This window comes from Coregonus clupeaformis, unplaced genomic scaffold (genome assembly GCF_020615455.1).
Source record: "Coregonus clupeaformis isolate EN_2021a unplaced genomic scaffold, ASM2061545v1 scaf2241, whole genome shotgun sequence".
Classification (NCBI taxonomy): domain Eukaryota; kingdom Metazoa; phylum Chordata; class Actinopteri; order Salmoniformes; family Salmonidae; genus Coregonus; species Coregonus clupeaformis.
The window spans coordinates 33,962-56,332 of record NW_025535695.1 but is presented as its reverse complement, the minus strand read 5'-3'; the positions used below and the strand labels follow the sequence as shown (position 1 = coordinate 56,332).

The 22,371-nt window shown below is 44.1% G+C and overlaps 1 protein-coding gene across 3 annotated transcripts; it reads left to right on the top strand.

The window, feature by feature from the left end:
- Positions 1–328: 328 nt before the first annotated feature.
- On the top strand, positions 329–22,370 carry LOC121566343 (phosphatidylinositol 4-kinase beta-like). 3 transcript variants are annotated; one of them, XM_045219305.1, is made up of 12 exons: positions 329–711; positions 2,964–3,413; positions 14,954–15,181; positions 15,445–15,678; positions 15,812–15,921; positions 16,042–16,146; positions 17,892–18,015; positions 18,129–18,242; positions 18,505–18,656; positions 18,944–19,076; positions 19,326–19,446; positions 19,600–22,370. In XM_045219305.1, exons 2-12 carry the CDS (start codon positions 2,973–2,975, stop codon positions 19,779–19,781), a joined length of 1,944 nt encoding a protein of 647 aa, XP_045075240.1. In that variant the 5' UTR covers positions 329–711; positions 2,964–2,972; the 3' UTR covers positions 19,782–22,370. The 3 variants fall into 3 exon arrangements, with proteins under 3 accessions (XP_045075240.1, XP_045075241.1, XP_045075239.1); XM_045219306.1 differs by lacking the exon at positions 2,964–3,413 and having other exon boundaries at positions 332–711; XM_045219304.1 differs by lacking the exon at positions 329–711 and having other exon boundaries at positions 2,806–3,413.
- Position 22,371: the final 1 nt, after the last annotated feature.

Sequence of the window (22,371 nt, the reverse complement as noted above, 5' to 3'; positions counted from 1 at the left end):
CTGTGGGAAGTGCTGTCATTAAGGCTACTTCTACAAGCGGCCGCAGCCGCTTCGCATAGAAACGACTAGTTACTGCAACGGTGTTGGGAAATGTGAAATGTGCACAGCTAAAATGCCGAGGACTGTGCAAAAGGTGGATTTAATATATTTTTTGTCGAATTTTCTCTAGTTTTTGGAGTATGCTACCTGTAACTGCACACAGACATTTATAAGAGACACATTTCTTCCTAGGTTAGGGGTCTATAATTGTAAAATAAATGTGTTTGATTGAATAACTAGCCTAATCTAACTATCGTGGTCATACATCTGGACTCTTCAACATCATCATCAACACTTTGAATTACTAAGGAATATTCCTATAGCAACTGGTTGCTAGGGGAAACGAGACACTAGCATTATCCTCTTGTTGTGAGACTGAGAGGGAGGATTGGAGAAGTGCACGAGGAGGGGTGGGAAGCAGAGAAGACGGAGCATGGTTGAAATTCCACCAAATGGATAAGAAGAGGCAGACAAAGTTTGACACATTTATGTTTTCAGTGGTTGACCGACACGAATGAACGAGTAAACCTTGTTTTAGCCTAGTGAAGTATCACAAATTAATACCTCAGTATTAATTATCCACTGCACGGAATCTCCATGAGGGCACAAGTCTGCATGACGATTTTCGCGTAAAGAGAGGCAGCGCGGGAGAGCTGACTTGTCGCCTGGCAGGTATGTTCTGCTATTTTGAATAAAGCTAGCCATACAGCTAATATAAGTTTTAGGCTATTATTAATTTCGTATAGCTAACTAAATAAATGAAGCTATCTAACAGCAATGCTGTTGTGGGCTTACACATGTAATAATTACAACCAGGAGCCTATAATGGAGGAAGTCAGCTTTTCAGTCAGTCCTATCATTTAAATTGAAAATAGGTTATTATAACACAAGGTAAACACACATTTACAATAATTGTTAGGTCTATGTTATTAGCCAAAAATGTACTGATACAAGTACAGAAACATTCATAGCCAGAGGCAACCTAGGCTACACTGCAATTAACACTATACTTATTATACACGCTATGTTCTACAGTGCTGATTCTAAGAACAGGGTTAATTCCCATAAGGTATTAGTATCTCTGTCTCTATCACATACATGCATGGCCAAGGAAGATAGGTTGCATAAACAGATACAAATATAGAGCGATAAGGCGCAAGGGGAAGAGAATAAACAGTGAGAGGGCAAGAATTGGTGAGTACGCTCTGTCCTGTAAATGCCAGAGCACATCAGCGCCGGAGCTACATCTAGTTTGATGTAAGGAAGTAGCCTACTCGATTGCCTATCCAGGGGCCTTGTATGTGATCAGACCTGTTGAAGGTGGGGTTCGTGTGTGAATGTGAGTATGAAAGTGTGAGTATGTATAGCTGTAAGTATGAGAACGTATCAGTGTACCATACCCCGTTCAAAGGCACTTAAATATTTTGTCTTGCCCATTGACCCTCTGAATGGCACACATACACAATCCATGTCTCCAGGCTTTAACCTCTCCTCCCCTTCATCTACGCTGATTTGAAGTGGATTTAACAAGTGACATCAATAGAATAATAGATTTCCCCTGGTCTGTCATGGAAAGAGCCATCAAAGATGGAGCAGAAAAATATGGAAAATGAGAGACAGAAGTAGGAGAAGAACAAGAAGTTGGGACAAAAGAGGCATCACAAAGATATGAAGTTTAAGAAGGCCCAGAAGGATTTCATAAAGGAGAAATGGGTCAAGGTAGTCAGAAACAAGTATCTGGCTGCTTTTAAGAGTGAGAACGAGTGGGACAAACTTACACAGAAACGGATTAAAGCTGACTAGAAGAAACAGGAGGACCTCAAGACAAAGGAAGATATGAGAAAGGTGGAAACCAAAGAACACAAAGGCAGCCAGAAGAGAAGAGGCTGCAAGGGAAGAAAAACCTATGATTGGTTTTGGAAAAACTGCAATGGTCCTGCAACAAGTGGAAAATAAATATGTGTGTTTGTATGCGTGAGTAACTTCCATTTTAGTGTCCGGTTCCACTGTAACCCTTTAAGAACATTCAAAAACGTTTCCACAAGAATTAGAAAATGGAGCTTGGCAGGTAAAAACAACAGATATAAAACCAGCTGTGTACAGTATCATTACATATTGGTTCAAATGAGTCAATTGTGAAATAATGAATGACATTCACCAGACAAATTAGTCATTGGACACCATGAGTTTGTTTAGATTTTCCTTTACTGACATGACAAATTAAATTCAAAGCAAGAAGTGGCGACGATTAAGACTTCAAGGTGTGGTCTAGTACTGTAGTGTGTTGCTGAAATTCCCTCCCCCTGAAGCTACTTCAAAAGGGCCTGTATATCCGACCTTCGCAAAACTGCAGTAACCGCCTGAACTGACCTTTGTTCGTAAGTACTGTAAATCAAATGCCGACTTCTCATAGTTGGTTCAAGTCCCAGGTTTGCTTAAAAACCTTAGTGTAGTCAACATGATTTTCCTGTGTTTTATATATATTCCACACTGAGGTTGGAATAACAGTGAAATTCTGAAAGATTACAATGCCGTTTTTAGTGTAAGAGCCATTTTAAAAGACGCCTGAAATGTCATTCTATGGTGGTGAGACGAAATGTTGGCCTGCCTGGTGACATCACACCTCCAAACCGCTGTCAATAACAGCTAGTTTTCCCCTCCCCACTCACACCACTCCCAGACAGTCCTATCAAAATTCTTGCTTGTGAAATGTCTCTTTGCTAAGAAGCTATTAGTTTATTTTTGACCATTTTAATTTAAAATAAATCACAGTAAGGTACTTAATTGTTACCCAGAAACTATTTTAAATTGAGATAAAACAGCTGCATTGGACCTTTAAATGGGACTCTTCTTCTCTTACTCCCATATAGTCATCTTTAACTTTAGCTCTAATTTTAACCAAACTTTTTTGCATCTCCTATATGGACGAGGATATGGGCGACGCCATCCGGCCCTACGTGGTGCACCGCTGCCGCCAGAGCATTGCCTTCTCCCTGCAGACGGCATGGCTGCTCGGCGCCTACTCCTCCGACATGCACATCTCTACCCAGCGCCACTCGCGCGGCACCAAGCTGCGCAAGCTAATCCTCTCAGACGAACTAAAGCCCCACTCAGCTTCTAAAGGTGTGGGTCCCGCCGGTGCTGCGGACGCCAGCCCTGGGCTGCGGGACGTTGCCCACATTCGACACCACCAGCGGCACACCGTGGAGCCGCCCCCGGCCCCCGACAGCCAAATCATCCCTGCCGATGCCTACCTCTCGCCTTCCAAGCGGACACATCAGCGATCCAAGTCGGACGCCACGCATTGCACAAGCCTGGGGAGTAGCCTCAGGAGAACAGCCAGCAACCCCAAGGTGGAAAGTGGCTACGATGAGGTGAGTACCTTTTTTTAACATATTTTGTCATACAAAAAGAGGGAAGGGAGAGTGGGATCAGAGTTGTAGAGTATAGAATGTCTTTGTACGTTTTTAATCTTTAATAGTAGGCCTGTTGCATACATGTTCTCTTTTATAGTCCCTATGGATGATAAAGCACAGGAAACCCTGAGTAACCTGAATACCAAGTTTTTCTCCATCTGTGTGTCAGTAGTAAATGGTTGTCCTACAGAACACTGTGGGATTCAGCAAGGGAAACTTGGATCAGCCATGCTGGAGTGTGCTGAGTCAGCAATACTTTTTATTATTCGCAGGTGCAGCGTTTGCTTGCGACTTGCAGGCTCGTCTTCCATGTCTCACAATAATATTACTTGTGCAAAAACTGTTCTGTCAAAATTGAACATTCTTTGGGAGCCCAGGAGTACGAGTTTTGGACATTGAAGAGCGTTATTCCAGCTCTTTCTATGGTCTATCCAGACTACCCTCAGTCTAACTAATAAAGAAGGGGGTGGGGTTAGGTAGCATCTGTCCCACATCTCCAGAGTTCCCTCCCTATTGTTTTGGGCGTGCAGTGTCCTCCCTCTCCTTTTTGGCTGGACTTCTCAGCCAGATTGCTCTGCAGCTGGTGTCAGAGTGAGGTTGAGGGTGGGTCCCTCTCGAATGGAGAGCTTGGTGAAAAAATTGGTCACTTTCTATCATTGCAGACATTAGATTGTTTAGCAGATGCTATTGTGAGCATGTTTGTGTTGGGGCAGGATTTGTGTCAGTGTTGACGAGCGATATGGTTCTGGTGGAAGTTTTCTGCTTCCTCTTGTCTGGCCTTTCTCTCGGTCTCACTGATTGTCTGGCTTGCAACCTTCTGTCAGTCCTCTCTCTCTCTCATCAGGGGATCAGTTATTTTATGAGAAATCAAATTGGGTAGTTTTAGATGGGACAAGGTCCTGAACTATAGCAGAAAGATGGTCCCTCTCCCCTCGTTCAAAGCTTTCTTGGACTCTCCCAGGCATCTTGCTGTGTTATGCATTTTCTCCCTACTACCAATGTTTCCTCTCACCTCTCTCTATTCTGTTTTTTGTGCCTGTTTTTGTCATCCTTTTTTAAAATCCTCTACCCATCCCTCTCTCAGCTAATCTCCTCTCCTTCTCTTTCGCTCTCCCTCACTCTGTTTTCCTCCCCTCCCTTCCCCACGTATGCCTGCATCAAACCTCCCTGCTGATGTTGTTGTGGCCAGTGATCCCTGTTTAATCTGTGTCTGTGCTGTGAAGAATCCTGTAGGGCAGGTGGATCACATTAACAATCCACAGAATGCAACCAACAGCCCAAAGGAGTTCAAGGGCACTTCGCTTTATTGACTTTGCTCTTTAGGATGTATTAGCAAAGATGGGCAGAAACTGCTTCTCCAATAGAAATCCCCGATCACGCTTGTAGGTGATGTTTTGGCAACGTTAGCTAGCTAAGCTCATGTGCAGAAACACATCGTCGGGTTTAACGGTCGTGCAGGCCGTCAAATCAAAGCACATAGATTCAAGCTAGGCTTAAGTAGCGGAAACTGTCATTACTACAACCTCATGAAAGTGACAGGTTTTTATTTTCAACAAAAACAACTTTATATCAAAGTTTTTGTCAAATAAAAACCTGTCACTTTCATGAGGTTGTAGTAATGACAGTTTCGCTACTTAAGCCTAGCTTGAATCTATGTGTTGCATTTAGATTTCGAGAAACTTAACAACTAAGAATACATTTTTCACTTCTCCCATTAACTTACCAAACCCTGGTCTGGTCTGCTGAGTCTGCTTCGCAAGCATTATGGGAAGTCTCGCGTGTTGCGCCTCTGGGTTTAGAAACTCTGTGGTATTAGTACACAGTGATCACTAGTTGGATGCCAAGCAGTCCATTTTGCTTTGATAATAAATACTGTACTGATAGTCCTTATTGATAAGGCTTCACACGCCATCTTGTTAGTCCTGGTTATTGGCCTAAGGACTGACCTGACTAATTTTGTTTTGATCTTTTTACTTGGCCTCTGGCTGGATTGCAACAGTGAGGGAAAAACCAAGAGGCACCAATCACAGTGAAGAGGAAGAAGAATGCTGTGAAATATGTCCACAATTTTGAGCCGCGCTGTAATGTGAGTGGGATCACCCCCGCAGTGCAGATTGGGTGGGTGTTGCATTACAGCCCTTTTTGTTTACAGTCTGGGCTCAGCTGTCAGTGCCCAGGTATGCCCTCTCCGCCTCACTACTTCCCTCTTCCTGCCCACCTCGCGTCGTCTTGGCAACATAGCCGCCGGGCTGGGGCACTGTGGTGGATTCAGATAGCACCATTTTCCCCCCAGAGTGGGATTCAATGGAAACATACATGAGGGGTTTAACTACAGATGCAGCTGTCGCTTTACACAAATTATTTCTGTTTCTATATACACTACCGTTCAAAAGTTTGGGGTCACTTAGAAATGTCCTTGTTTTTGAAAGAAAAGCATTTTCTTTGTCCATTTTTAAAATAACATCAAATTGATCAGAAATACAGTGTAGACATTGTTAATGTTGTAGCTGGAAACGGCAGATTTCTAATGGAATATCTACATAGGCGTACAGAGGCCCATTATCAGCAACCATCTGTCCTGTGTTCCAATGGCACGTTGTGTTTGCTAATCCAAGTTTATAATTTTAAAAGGCTAATTGATCATTAGAAAACCCTTTTGCAATTATGTTAGCACAGCTGAAAACTGTTGTGCTGATTTTAAAGGAGCAATAAAACTGGCCTTCTTGAGACTAGTTGAGTATCTGGAGCATCAGCAATTGTGGGTTCGATTACAGGCTCAAAATGGCCAGAAACAAACAACTTTCTTCTGAAACTCGTCAGTCTATTCTTGTTCTGAGAAATGAAGGCTATTCCATGCGAGAAATGCCAAGAAACTGAAGATCTTGTACAACGCTGTGTACTACTCCCTTCACAGAACAGCGCTCTAGCCAGAATAGAAAGCGCGTATTACACTGTATTTCTGATCAATTTGATGTTAAATTAATGGACAAAAAATTTGCTTTTCTTGTGAAAACAAGGACATTTCTAAGTGACCCCAAACTTTTGAACAGTAGTGTGTGTGTATATACAGTGGGGCAAAAAGTATTTAGTCAGCCACCAATTGTGCAAGTTCTCCCACTTAAAAAGATGAGAGAGGCCTGTAATTTTCATCATAGGTACACGTCAACTATGACAGACAAATTGAGAAAAAAATCCTGAAAATCCCATTGTAGGATTTTTTAATGAATTTATTTGCAAATTATGGTGGAAAATAAGTATTTGGTCACCTACAAACAAGCAAGATTTCTGGCTCTCACAGACCTGTAACTTCTTCTTTAAGAGGCTCCTCTGTCCTCCACTCGTTACCTGTATTAATGGCACCTGTTTGAACTTGTTATCAGTATAAAAGACACCTGTCCACAACCTCAAACAGTCACACTCCAAACTTCACAATGGCCAAGACCAAAGAGCTGTCAAAGGACACCAAAAACAAAATTGTAGACCTGCACCAGGCTGGGAAGACTGAATCTGCAACAGGTAAGCAGCTTGGTTTGAAGAAATCAACTGTGGGAGCAATTATTAGGAAATGGAAGACATACAAGACCACTGATAATCTCCCTCGATCTGGGGCTCCATGCAAGATCTCACCCCGTGGTCAAAAAGATCACAAGAACGGTGAGCAAAAATCCCAGAACCACACGGGGGACCTAGTGAATGACCTGCTGAGAGCTGGGACCAAAGTAACAAAGCCAACCATCAGTAACACACTACGCCGCCAGGGACTCAAATCCTGCAGTGCGAGACGTGTCCCCTGCTTAAGCCAGTACATGTCCAGGCCCGTCTGAAGTGCATTTGGATGATCCAGAAGAGGATTGGGAGAATGTCATATGGTCAGATGAAACCAAAATATAACTTTTTGGTAAAAACTCAACTCGTCATGTTTGGAGGACAAAGAATGCTGAGTTGCATCCAAAGAACACCATACCTACTGTGAAGCATGGGGTTGGAAACATCATGCTTTGGGGCTGTTTTTCTGCAAAGGGACCAGGACGACTGATCCGTGTAAAGGAAAGAATGAATGGGGCCATGTATCGTGAGATTTTGAGTGAAACCCTCCTTCCATCAGCAAGGGCATTGAAGATGAAACGTGGCTGGGTCTTTCAGCATGACAATGATCCCAAACACACCGCCCGGGCAACGAAGGAGTGGCTTCGTAAGAAGCATTTCAAGGTCCTGGAGTGGCCTAGCCAGTCTCCAGATCTCAACCCCATAGAAAATATTTGGAGGGAGTTGAAAGTCTGTGTTGCCCAGCGACAGCCCCAAAACATCACTGCTCTAGAGGAGATCTGCATGGTGGAATGGGCCAAAATACCAGCAACAGTGTGTGAAAACCTTGTGAAGACTTACAGAAAACGTTTGACCTGTGTCATTGCCAACAAAGGGTATATAACAAAGTATTGAGAAACTTTTTGTTATTGACCAAATACTTATTTTCCACCATCATATGCCAATAAATTCATAAAAATCCTACAATGTGATTTTCTGGATTTTTTTTTCTATTTTTGTCTGTCATAGTTGACGTTTACCTATGATGAAAATTACAGGCCTCTCTCATCTTTTTAAGTGGGAGAACTTGCACAATTGGTGGCTGACTAAATACTTTTCTTTCCCCACTGTATATATGTGTGTGTGTGTATATACAGTGGGGAGAACAAGTATTTGATACACTGCCGATTTTGCAGGTTTTCCTACTTACAAAGCATGTAGAGGTCTGTAATTTTTATCATAGGTACACTTCAACTGTGAGATACGGAATCTAAAACAAAAATCCAGAAAATCACATTTTATGATTTTTAAGTAATTAATTTGCATTTTATTGCATGACATAAGTATTTGATCACCTACCAACCAGTAAGAATTCCGGCTCTCACAGACCTGTTAGTTTTTCTTTAAGAAGCCCTCCTGTTCTCCACCCATTACCTGTATTAACTGCACCTGTTTGAACTCGTTACCTGTATAAAAGACACCTGTCCACACACTCAATCAAACAGACTCCAACCTCTCCACAATGGCCAAGACCAGAGAGCTGTGTAAGGACATCAGGGATAAAATTGTAAACCTGCACAAGGCTGGGATGGGCTACAGGACAATAGGCAAGCAGCTTGGTGAGAAGGCAACAACTGTTGGCGCAATTATTAGAAAATGGAAGAAGTTCAAGATGACGGTCAATCACCCTCGGTCTGGGGCTCCATGCAAGATCTCACCTCGTGGGGCATCAATGATCATGAGGAAGGTGAGGGATCAGCCCAGAACTACACGGCAGGACCTGGTCAATGACCTGAAGAGAGCTGGGACCACAGTCTCAAAGAAAACCATTAGTAACACACTATGCCGTCATGGATTAAAATCCTGCAGTGCACGCAAGGTCCCTCTGCTCAAGCCAGCGCATGTCCAGGCCCGTCTGAAGTTTGCCAATGACCATCTGGATGGTCCAGAGGAGGAATGGGAGAAGGTCATGAGGTCTGATGAGACAAAAATAGAGCTTTTTGGTCTAAACTCCACTCGCCGTGTTTGGAGGAAGAAGAAGGATGAGTACAACCCCAAGAACACCATCCCAACCGTGAAGCATGGAGGTGGAAACATCATTCTTTGGGAATGCTTTTCTGCAAAGGGGACAGGACGACTGCACCGTATTGAGGGGAGGATGGATGGGGCCATGTATCGCGAGATCTTGGCCAACAACCTCCTTCCCTCAGTAAGAGTATTGAAGATAGGTCGTGGCTGGGTCTTCCAGCATGACAACGACCCAAAACACACAGCCAGGGCAACTAAGGAGTGGCTCCGTAAGAAGCATCTCAAGGTCCTGGAGTGGCCTAGCCAGTCTCCAGACCTGAACCCAATAGAAAATCTTTGGAGGGAGCTGAAAGTCCGTATTGCCCAGCGACAGCCCCGAAACCTGAAGGATCTGGAGAAGGTCTGTATGGAGGAGTGGGCCAAAATCCCTGCTGCAGTGTGTGCAAACCTGGTCAAGACCTACAGGAAACGTATGATCTCTGTAATTGCAAACAAAGGTTTCTGTACCAAATATTAAGTTCTGCTTTTCTGATGTATCAAATACTTATGTCATGCAATAAAATGCAAATGAATTACTTAAAAATCATACAATGTGATTTTCTGGATTTTTGTTTTAGATTCCGTCTCTCACAGTTGAAGTGTACCTATGATAAAAATTACAGACCTCTACAAGCTTTGTAAGTAGGAAAACCTGCAAAATCGGCAGTGTATCAAATACTTGTTCTCCCCACTGTATATGTCAGAATTACATGGCCAGTATTGAATAGAGGAGAATCCTAGCAAATTCTGAGCGTTTGAGAGACTGTTTTACAACCGGAGTATGCAATATTGGTTTCATCAACACACCTGTATCAACTGCATGTCGGCCATTTGCGGTTATACGTGAGTGCCGGTGGAAAGTTTATCTGGATATAGGACATCTGACATGACAATGACATTAATACATGCTAATAGTTAACTAGCGAGAACCAGCCACTCACTATGTTTTGAAATGGCTATCTAGTTAGTCTATAGGCAAAATCATTATTTTACCTGCTGCGCAATGTCTCTCACCCCCTCTCTCCTCTGGCAACTGCCCACTTGAACACATGCAGGTGATGGACACACCATGACTTTTCCAAGATTTTCATTGCTGACCAAAAATTGGCTATAACTGGGTAAATAGCTCACTAACTAGCAATCAATATCAACATGTTCACGTGGAGCTAGTCTCGCTTTGATCTCAAAAACACATCTTGCGACTGCATGATTGAAAGACCACTCGTGCCTGTAGGCCTACAATAACAGAGGACACTTTGATCAAATTCTGATTGGGGTAGTATAATTGTTAGATTTTTGTGATTTTTGGCGTGATTTATTATTATTTTTTACTTATCCGTTCGGTCAAGCATCAATGTCGGGCCCAGCATTATTCACTTGAACATAAAGACGTTCGGTGGCAGGCAAATGCCTCAACATTGATTTGACTGCTGTAAAATCAGTTGTAGGTCTTTAGACTGACTTCCTTATCAGATAGGCTAGTACAGAGGAGCTATGCGTTGTCACCCGATTTTAGCTCCGCCCTTACAAAATGGTATTCTAACACATCGCCCTGTGTTCAACAATCACCTGGACAACAAGTGCAAAGGAAGTCTGCTCTACTGCTGACGTACATGCACACAGAGAAAATGCATTTCTGCCACACCTTGTTGTGTTCTGCAGGTAACCCAAGCCTCCGGCTCTGTCTCCCTGTCGACTCTATCCCCAAGGCAGTTGTCATCAGCAACGTGTACTTTGGTTACATGTCTATTGGGTGAGCAGTTACTGTCTATACAGGTACATTCCGGAAAGTATCCTACAGCTAATTGCTCATTTTAGGCTAGACTCCTGAAATGCATTACATATTTGAAAATCTAATCAGCATGAGAATTACATTTTCAGTTATTTGGATCCAGTTGCGGTCAAATACACAATATATACAAAAGTATGTGGACACCCCTTCAAATTAGTGGATTTGGCTATTTCAGCCACACCTGTTGCTGACAGGTGTATAAAATCGAGCACAGCCATGTGATCTCCATAGACAAACCATGGCAGTAGAATGACCTTACTGAAGAGCTCCGTGACTTTCAACGTGGCACCGTCATAGGATGCCACCTTTCCAACAAGTCAGTTTGTCAAATTCCTGCCCTGCTAGAGCTTCCCCGGTAAACTGTAAGTACTGTTATTGTGAAGTGGAAACGCTCTAGGAGCAACAACGGCTCAGCCGCAAAGTGGTAGGCCACACAAGCTCACCGAACGAGACCGGCGAGTGCTGAAGCGCATGGCGCATAAAAATCGTCTGTCTTCGGGTTCCAAACTGCCTCTGGAAGCAACGTGAAGTGGGTTTCCATGGCCGAGCAGCTGCACACAAGCCTAAGATCACCATACGCAATGCCAAGTGTCGGCTGGAGTGGTGTAAAGCTCACCGCCATTGGACTCTGGAGCAGTGGAAACGCGTTCTCTGGAGTGATGAATCATGCTTCACCATTTGGCAGTCCGACGGACTAATCTAGGTTTGGCGGATGCCAGGAGAACGCTACCTGCCCAAATGCATAGTGCCAACTGTAAAGTTTGGTGGAGGATGAATAATGGTCTGGGGCTGTTTTTCATGGTTCGGGCTAAGCCCTTTAGTTCCAGTGAAGGGAAATCTTAACGCTACAGCATACAATGACATTCTAGACGATTCTGTGCTTCCAACTTTGTGGCAACAGTTTGGGGAAGGCCCTTTCCTGTTTCAGCATGACAATGCCCCTGTGCACGAAGCGAGGTCTGTACAGAAATGGTTTGTTGAGATCGGTGTGGAAGAACTTGACTGGCCTGCACAGAGCCCTGTCCTCAACCCCATCGAACACCTTTGGGATGAATTGGAATGCTGACTGCGAGCCAGGCCTAATCGCCCAACATCAGTGCCCGACCTCACGAATGCTCTTGTGGTTGAGTAGAAGCAAGTACCCGCAGCAATGTTCCAACATCTTCCAACATGCCCACGATTTTGTAATGAGATATTTGACAAGCAGGTGTCTACATACTTTTGGTAATGTAGTGTATATTGTCACCCTTGCACTTTACAATGGAGTCATTGTAAATAAGAATATGTTCTTAACTGACTTGCCTAGTTAAATAAAGGTAAAATAAAAAAATATATACGGTTATTGTGCCAGCCCTAACAGGACTCGACTCTATATGATAGAGCAGATATCCACTCTACCTTTTCAAATCTATGAATTACATTTTGGGAAGTGTTACCCAGCCACTTTATTTGTTTGGAACACCAATTATTTTGCCTCGTTAAGCATGGGTCCAGAATCAGTTGTTTTGAATAGGGAAATCCAATCCCAGTAACACTCGGGGACCCTTCCTCAACAGAACGTCCTGTCCACTCTGGAAGTAATGTCAGGAAGTCATGACGTTTGGTCATGATCCAGAAAATACACTTCTTCACAGGAAAGGCATTTTGACATTTGACTACAAAAGTAGAATGCTAAGGAAGCTGCTTGGTTTGCCTGTCAACACAAAAAGACCAAGGAAATGCTATGAAATACAGGTTCCTCGACCTGGAAAATCTGTGGTTTTGAATAGGCCTAACTAGGGCTGTGGCGGTCATGAAATTTTGGCAGGCGGTAATTGTCATGCAAATGACTGCCGGTCTCACGGTAATTGACCGTTAATTAACATAAACATGTTTAGCTCGCTTTTGGAACATCTAGATTTTAAAAAGTCAAAGTACATTTTTAATATAGCCATCACAATAAAATCCATTATTGATTTAGTTGTGATAGGCTTATAAACCAGGGAATCAAAACATAAAGGGCTGCATGATGCAACTCTATATATTGATGATTTGGAGAGGGGGAGATCTAATCAACGGAAGATGGAATTAAAAGTGAAATGAGAGGCTACAACAACCAAAAGCCAACGGGTATGCTGCTATTTACGCTATAGTCTGAGTGGAGTTATGTGTAGGCTAACGGTAGGACGGTGAAAAGCGCAGTAATGTTATGGCTAGGCTCAATTAGCCGAGTTAGCTAGCTTCTCTCAGTTTGATACAGTCAAGACAGGTACTGAATAATCGGATTGGATGATAAATAACTAGCAAGAAGTTAACAGTGGTTGCGGTCTCTCTCTCAGGCTCATGGTGCTTACTCATACATTCACACACACACCGAACGGCCTCCACTCCCTAACAGCCTTCGCTCTCGCTCTCTCCCCTCCCATGGGTCCGGTTGAATAAAGTAGCAAAACAATTGGCTTTTCTGCTGCTTCCCTCACTCGGATCAGACCAGTTGTCCTTTCGGGAGAGTTTTTAAAAATGTATGCATATTGGGTCCGGGGCTTTCCCGTGTCCATTTCGGAACAGGAACTGTAACTCCCATAATTATTTGTCCTCATCATTCAGATTATTCAAATTAAATCATGATGTGATTAGAGGGACAATAGAGCACTGAGTTCCAGGCCATTAGCAAGTTTGGTAGGCTATCCATCAGCACCGTTCATTTGCGCAGTTTTGGATTGGGAGTACCTTTACCAACGGGAATTTAACTGCGGTCACGACTCGTGACTGGCGGTAATAAGGTCACCGCAACAGCCCTAGCCCTAATCTGTGTGTCAACGCCACCTCTAGGCTCTGTTTCAATGTCCACACCAACTAGCACATGTATGCATTGGGCATGATTTCTTTGTGGTATAAAAGTATGGACATTGGCATGTAGTGCAATGGTCTCAACCCCTTGGGTTGTTTTTCTCTCTGTAATCGGATAACTTGCTTCATGTTTTTGAAAAATGCTTCTGGGAGTTTTGGAATGGGGAGACTCAGCTAAATGTAAAGACACCTGGAGTAACCTTTACTGAAGGAGAGTCAGTCAAAGTCAGTCATAATTACACACGTTTACACATTTTACATGGTAGTCCTAAGCAACAAATACGCCACTGGCAGTAGTTCATGTGGCAAAAATTGGCCTACCTGGTATTAAAGGTAGACTCAGTGGGATGACGTAGATGCAGAAAGTAAACAGCATAGTGGGTCAATTTCCACAACAACTAAGAGCGTTGAAGTGCGAGGCTCAACTTCTCCGCTGTTTTGGTCCCTTGGCTACCATGCTGTAACAGTGCGACTGTGTGAGCAAAGTATTTTATCTCGCTCATCTCAATATCTGCGGTGCTGCTCGTGGCAACATACATTTCACTGAGTCTACCTTTAACTAAGAACTAACAAATTAACCTTTTTTTCTTGTGTGTTAAGTATTTTAACAAAAATGTTAACTGTCCCATATGTTAGCCTACTTAATTGGAACTTGTTTCCATAACAAAACAAAATGTAAGTACTTTTTTTATATAGTAACCTTATGATTGAGATGTTATCTAATTTCAAAGTAGCCTTAATGGTGGACTGTAGAACAAAGGACTTCCTAGATTTGTACTTTGACCTACTATAATGGTATTGAATATTGCTCATACTTTAAATATGAAGATATTGGACACCATAAGTTGACTAAACATCTCCAAGGCCCAAGAGCTTGTTTGGTATCTGGGTTTCGCTCAAGTCTCTCATTTTAACCATTGTGGTGTTGATCTCTGGTGCTAGTATGTGGTACTGCAATGGGTTGACAGAATTTAATTTATTTGCTTCTTTCTCCCTGTGCCCATGCATTCTTAGTCTTATACCTCCCCTTGGTTTTCTCTTCAGATTCCGCTCCTAAAACATCCTTCTTTCAATTCCCATCATACCCATCTTCCTCCCTCCTTTCTCAGCCTCTTTTTTTTTTTTTGTGTGTGCAGTCATTCCAGGAAGGACCCTAAAAAAAAGATGTGCCACTTGTTATTTGCTGTAGCTTGTTGTAAATGTCTTCAGAACACAAAAAGACATCTGTCTTGATCTAGATTCTAACCAGCTCTCCTCCTCCTAACCTCGCTCCTCCTCTCTGTAGCCGTTGCGCCTGACGCTGCAGAGGGAGTTCATCAAGTCTCTGATGGGCATCGGAAAGCGGCTGGCCACGCTGCCCACCAAGGAGCAGAAGACCTGGCAGCTCATCTCAGAGCTGTCACAGCTCAACCACAAGCTGCCAGCCCGCGTCTGGCTGCCCACTGCAGCCTTCGACCACCACGTGGTGCGCATTCCCCACACACAGGCCGTGGTGCTCAACTCCAAAGATAAGGTGAGGCAACTTGTTGTAATACACATGTATAAGGAGGTACACACACACACAGGCTCCAAAAACAAGGTGACCAGAATGCCTAGTAGTTTGACACGATTAATTAGTTAACTCATTTGTTCGTTTGTTATTTATTTCCTGAGGAGCCTGGAGTTTAGATGGAGTGGGCCCCAATGCTCTTTGTCAATGGGACTTCCTGCATAAATGTACCTTACAAAAATAGGTCTAGAACTCCAGTGACCTCTTCATTCTCCCCTTCCTCTCAGGCCCCGTACATCATCTACGTGGAGGTGCTGGAGTGCGAGAGGTTCGAGACGTCCGGCATTCCCCTGCGCATCCCGGAGACATGCATCCGCAGCGCCAGCTCTGTGGACAACCTCCTCCCGGAGTGCGTTGGCATCACAGCCGAGCAGCGCGCCGGCAGTTTCTCCACCGTGCCCAACTACGACAACGACGACGAGGCCTGGGCCGTGGATGACATCGGCAAGTTGGAAGTGGAGGTAGGTACCCATGGCAACCACATGGTGGCACCGTCTGACTTTAAGTCACATTTTGATGACTAGGTTGTTGGGGAAGGAGGAGGTGAATCAGATTTGAATGTACTTTAACTCTGGGGTCCTTCTATGGTTCCAGCTCCCAGAAGGCCACACCAGTAGCAGTGACAACATCTCCCAGTTCTCTGTGGACAGCATCACCAGCACGGAGAGCAAGGAGCCTGTCTTCATCGCCGCTGGCGACATCAGGTACAGGGTCACTGCCTGACAGAATTGCCCTGCTAGCTTGTAGTTTGTCTTTAAGACTTTATTGTTATAGAGTTTTGGTCTGGATAGCTGTTTTACAACCGCATGTTTCTTTTGTCTTAGGCGACGTCTATCAGAGAACCTGGCCCACACCCCCACAACGTTCCGGAAAGATCCGGAGGACCCGTCCGCTGTGGCGCTCAAGGAGCCCTGGCAGGAGAAAGTCAGGTGGGTGATTGGTATATAGAAATATACACTGCTCAAAAAAAATAAAGGGAAAACTAAAATAACACATCCTAGATCTGAATGAATGAAATAATCTTATTAAATACTTTTTTCTTTACATAGTTGAATGTGCTGACAACAAAATCACACAAAAATTATCAATGGAAATCAAATGTATCAACCCATGGAGGTCTGGATTTGGAGTCACACTCAAAATTAAAGTGGAAAACCACACTACAGGCTGATCCAACTTTGATGTAATGTCCTTAAAACAAGTCAAAATGAGGCTCAGTAGTGTGTGGCCTCAACGTGCCTGTATGCCCTCCCTACAACGCCTGGGCATGCTCCTGATGAGATGGCGGATGGTCTCCTGAGGGATCTCCTCCCAGACCTGGACTAAAGCATCCGCCAACTCCTGGACAGTCTGTGGTGCAACGTGGCGTTGGTGGATGGAGCGAGACATGATGTCCCAGATGTGCTCAATTGGATTCAGGTCTGGGGAAGGCGGGCCAGTCCATAGCATCAATGCCTTCCTCTTGCAGGAACTGCTGACACACTCCAGCCACATGAGGTCTAGCATTGTCTTGCATTAGGAGGAACCCAGAGCCAACCGCACCAGCATATGGTCTCACAAGGGGTCTGAGGATCTCATCTCGGTACCTAATGGCAGTCAGGCTACCTCTGGCGAGCACATGGAGGGCTGTGCGGCCCCCCAAAGAAATGCCACCCCACACCATGACTGACCCACCGCCAAACCGGTCATGCTGGAGGATGTTGCAGGCAGCAGAACGTTCTCCACGGCGTCTCCAGACTCTGTCACGTCTGTCACATGTGCTCAGTGTGAACCTGCTTTCATCTGTGAAGAGCACAGGGCGCCAGTGGCGAATTTGCCAATCTTGGTGTTCTCTGGCAAATGCCAAACGTCCTGCACGGTGTTGGGCTGTAAGCACAACCCCCCACCTATGGACGTCGGGCCCTCATACCACCCTCATGGAGTCTGTTTCTGACCGTTTGAGCAGACACATGCACATTTGTGGCCTGCTGGAGGTCATTTTGCAGGGCTCTGGCAGTGCTCCTCCTCTGCACAAAGGCGGAGGTAGCGGTCCTGCTGCTGGGTTGTTGCCCTCCTACGGCCTCCTCCACGTCTCCTGATGTACTGGCCTGTCTCCTGGTAGCGCCTCCATGCTCTGGACACTACGCTGACAGACACAGCAAACCTTCTTGCCACAGCTCGCATTGATGTGCCATCCTGGATGAGCTGCACTACCTGAGCCACTTGTGTGGGTTGTAGACTCCGTCTCATGCTACCACTAGAGTGAAAGCACCGCCAGCTTCATACCAAAACATCAGCCAGGAAGCATAGGAACTGAGAAGTGGTCTGTGGTCACCACCTGCAGAACCACTCCTTTATTGGGGGTGTCTTGCTAATTGCCTATAATTTCCACCTGTTGTCTATTCCATTTGCACAACAGCATGTGAAATGTATTGTCAATCAGTGTTGCTTCCTAAGTGGACAGTTTGATTTCACAGAAGTGTGATTGACTTGGAGTTACATTGTGTTGTTTAAGTGTTCCCTTTATTTTTTTGAGCAGTGTAATTACTAGAAGAGACAAAATGGATGGGCATACACAATCCCCCACCCGAGGATACATGTCTGTCCCACTTAGTGCAGCGAAGACAACACATTGTGGCATTGTAAAGTCATTTGCTGTGTCTCACTATTTCTTTCCGCTCTCTCCATCCCTCAGGCGGATAAGGGAGGGCTCCCCTTACGGTCACCTGCCAAACTGGCGGCTGCTGTCGGTCATCGTGAAGTGTGGGGACGACCTGAGGCAAGAGCTACTGGCCTTCCAGGTGCTCAGCCAGCTACAGGTACTTGACTCTCCACAGTAGAGTCCCATTCCACAGAAATGCTCTGAATTATTTATTCTTATTAGCATTCATTCAATCACTAATTCGCTCCACTACTCCCCTTTCCTCTCCAGTCCATCTGGGAGCAGGAGCACGTCCCCCTGTGGATCAAGCCCTATAAGATCCTGGTGATGTCATCGGACAGCGGGATGATCGAGCCCGTGCTGAACGCTGTCTCTCTGCACCAGGTGAGCAGAGAAAATGAGATGGACCCAATTGTGCACTTGAAATCTCATGACAAAGTTGCCTAACAATAACTTCAAGCCGAGTTGTTTAGCTATGTAATCCAGTACCTCTTGGGATGAAAGATTTTGATAATCTAAGTAATGGTTGATCACGCACTATTTCGTGTCAGTTGCTAATTCTAATGGAATGCCGTGTCGGTAGCTTTTTCTAATGGAATACTGTGTCTGTTGCTATTTCATACAAAATGCTGTTTCTGTGCTCCAGGTGAGGAAGCAGAGCCAGCTGTCTCTGCTGGACTACTTCCTGCAGGAGCACGGCAGCTACACCACCGAGGCCTTCCTCACCGCCCAGTGCAACTTTGTGGAGAGCTGCGCCGGCTACAGTCTCATCTGCTACCTGCTGCAGGTTAAAGACAGGTGGGCAGCCCTCCCTTTTCACCCCTCTTCAGTTTCACTCGTTACATTACTCACATGTTCCATTTCCCCTCTTAGCTTCCTTTGTCTTTGAGCCTGTTTGGCTACATTTACACAGGCTGCACAATTCTGATCTTTTGCCAATACTTGGGCAGAAGGTCAGAATTGGGCTGCCTGTGTAAACACAGTTTTTGTGGTCTGATATCAACTACCACATCCCACCCTCTCCTCTATTCCTATACCCTTTACTCAGTTCCCCTATCCCTCATCTCCTTTCTGTCTTTCTCCAGACACAATGGAAACATCCTCCTGGACTCGGAGGGCCACATAATCCACATTGACTTTGGCTTCATCCTGTCCAGCTCGCCCAGGAACCTGGGCTTTGAGACCTCCGCTTTTAAGCTCACCAGCGAATTTGTGGATGTGAGTCAAATGAATTATACTGCATGCGAATTTGCATTGTCATATAAGTGTAAACTGGAGAACACTGTGGAATTGATCATACAATCTACTCTAGCTAGAAACCTCACAAAATGTTCACTGCATAAATGCATACATTTGTTAGTGTTCAAAGATGCTATTAGCGAGTTTGCTGGTTAGCTGCAGTAGCCTGCATAACCTGTTGGTTTTTTATGTGTAAAGACTAACCTCTGTTGTCTGTGGTTCTCTCAGGTGATGGGAGGCCTGGATGGAGACATGTTCAACTACTACAAGATGCTGATGCTCCAGGGCCTGATAGCTGCTCGCAAACACATGGAGAAGGTGGTCCAAATAGTGGAGATCATGCAGCAAGGTACTGTTAGCTAAAACGGTATATTAGCATGACCAGTGTGTTGTGGTGTTTTTCCATAAACATTATCTATCTGCCCGGTTTCTCTGTGGTCTTGGGATTGCAACTCCTCTGACTCCCTCTCCCTGGGTCTCCCCTCTCTCCTCCCCCCACCAGGCTCTCACCTACCCTGCTTCCATGGCTCCAGCACCATCCGCTACCTGAAGGAACGTTTCCACATGAGCCTGACGGAGGAGCAGCTACAGGTGCTGGTGGAGCAGATGGTGGATGGCTCCATGCGCTCCATCACCACCAAGCTTTACGACGGCTTCCAGTACTTCACCAACGGCATCATGTGAACAGTTCGACACCAAACTCTACTACATGGGACAACCACATGGGAGAGCAAGCAAACATACATATAAAGATGGTGGTGAACATGTGCATATGGACTCACGCATGTGTGCTTGCCATAGCAGCACATTTAGGAAAATGGACTTGTGTATAGACTAGTGCTACAGGACCTGTTTGCAAACTCGGTATGTTCTTTGTCTTAGACGGACCACTGTTTACCCCCTCCTTGTTTTGGCCTTGTGGAGGGGGAGTCCGCACCTCCTCTCCCTCTTGTCCTCCTATCCATAGGACATTTACCGCATTGACTGTTCTAAAACGAGGCATAACGCACAGTTCAAATCACACACGAAAAGGATAAGTATCAATATCGGAGAAGGTACTTCATTGAAAAGGGGGAGGGGCAATGTGGTAGTGGTCTATATTCAGAGGAGCCAAGAAGACTTTTCTCAGAATGGATGAAAAATGAATAACTGTAGATCAATTGTGCAAGAGCATCACAAAGCAGTACATATAGAATATATGTACTTATTTTTGTTCTTAGAGCAAAATTGACTTTGAGAAGTTGAGAAACCACTATGTAACGACAACGAAAGCACAAGACATATCAATTGCTGAGGTTTTCTAATGGACATTTTCTTTGTTCTCTGAAAGTTCTGTGGTTATCAAGAATGAGCCAACCCGAAGAGAGGGGAAAAAGGACTATAACAACCATTGGTGTATGAGTGTTATCTGTCTGGAAAACAACTCCTTAATCCAAGGTTTTTATGTGTTTTGAACGATGTTTAAACTTGAACTGGAAAATTGAACTAGGACCAACTAATCTCTTATTAGGGGTCCAAGCATGCAGCAAAGCTGCTGGTTGTATGTGTTTTTGTTCCCATCCTTAATAGCAGGTGCAGTTTCATTTCAATCTGGGTTTTGGACAACTGGGGCTCATTCAGTAGAGCACATCTGTAACGCACTTAGTGTTATAGATAGAAATGCAATGAATAGAAAAGAGACTGTTCTCTATCGTCACAGTTCAATTCTCTAGGGACTCTTGTCCTTACTGAATAAGCACCATGCAACAGTCTGTCTAGTATGTGAAACCATCAGGAAAGGGCAGGACATTTTACCATTTGAATATGCCGACTGTGTCATACCAACATGCATCATGTAGATATTTTCTAGTTTCACTCTGTAAACCACCATACTTGAAGGAACATTAATGTAGTAATGAGCCTCATGCACTTGATGACAGTTATGTTGAACCAAAATGGCTACCTGTGGTTAAATTTACAAAACCATTACAATGGATTTATGCAAAAACTCAACATTGCTGTTCCACTAATGTTAGTCTTTAATCTCTAACGAAATGTGTATATTAACACATTATTATTGTATGTTATGTTAACTTAGGTTGCATATTTAAAGAATGCTCAAACGTTCCTCTGGTTGGCTCTCGGATGCATTCCTGTGAATAACTCGGGCCAATCCAGAGAGAGGGTTGTCCTTGAGCAGATTATGTAAATAATGGGAGTGTTTCTCTCATTCCTCTGTCTGTTGGACTGTTTTATTTCTCCTTGTTTTGAACAGTATGAGCTCGCTATCACAAGTCAACTTCCTTGATTTATGTGAATTTTTAAAATATTACTTCTTTTTTTTGCAGTCTCAAACACAAGCATGTATTCAGTATTGAAGAGAGCGGTTTCAAGAGCTACATGCTTGGATAACTTATTATCTGCTCATGTCTTATGTTTGAAAGCTAAGTCGTTGGTGGGGGGCTTTTGTGTGTAGAAAAACGGACAACTTGTCTCTCCAAAATGCAGTCATTCCTGTGAGCAAACAGATGCCTTGATGTACGGGAGGTACAACTTTTATCAATGCAACAGTTGGGACAAGGGTGTACAGGTCATGTACCCAGGAAGTGCTTTTATCAGTTTAACACTCCTGCTTACTTTTCTCTAAATACTACTTCATTGCCTTTCCCTTCATTCATTCCAACCCAAACATTATTCTGTAAGATTATATAAATAACTAAAGTGCATTTATCTTTGCTGGAGCGGGTTCTGTCAGTCAAACCTGGGTGTTGATTTTGATGTCTCCCCATTCAGAACCATGGAGAAGCAGAATTTTTGTCTTCGTCCAGTGTCACACCAGATAAATGCTTGTCCATTCAGATGGCCCTGAGGCCAAGGGGTATATTCAGTGCAGAACAATGTTCAGACTGCTCCAGATAGAAATGTATTGTATAGATCACACTTGTTTCAAATCGAAAGTGATGTCTGCTCTATATGTATGATTTTTGCCTTCAAAGTTCTGAACATTGTGCCTTCCTGAAAGAGACATGGTTTTAGACGGAATTGGTTCACACCAAGCAAAGCATTTATTCCAGTAAATTAACTATGGTTGATATGGAGTGCCTTGACCTTGATACTAAAGACATTTAGAATGTACAGGGGAAGAAATATTGTCCACTTTACATTGTATCAAAACACTAACACTTAAGAAGCGTTCTAATTCTGTTTCACTTTTCATTCACGTGGTACAGAGACTGACCTTTTATCATGTCGAGACTAAATGCATGACTCATTCAATAAATCGGAAATTGTTTAG

What these genes read in the sequence shown, in the direction of transcription:
- LOC121566343 (XM_045219304.1), top strand. Translation starts at nt 2,961, where the DNA reads ATGGACGAGGATATGGGCGACGCCATCCGGCCCTACGTGGTGCACCGC. An exon ending in TGCTCAACTCCAAAGATAAG is followed by an intron (nt 15,182 to 15,444) that starts GTGAGGCAACTT and finishes CCTTCCTCTCAG; the next exon opens with GCCCCGTACATCATCTACGT. An exon ending in AGGTGCTCAGCCAGCTACAG is followed by an intron (nt 18,016 to 18,128) that starts GTACTTGACTCT and finishes TTTCCTCTCCAG; the next exon opens with TCCATCTGGGAGCAGGAGCA.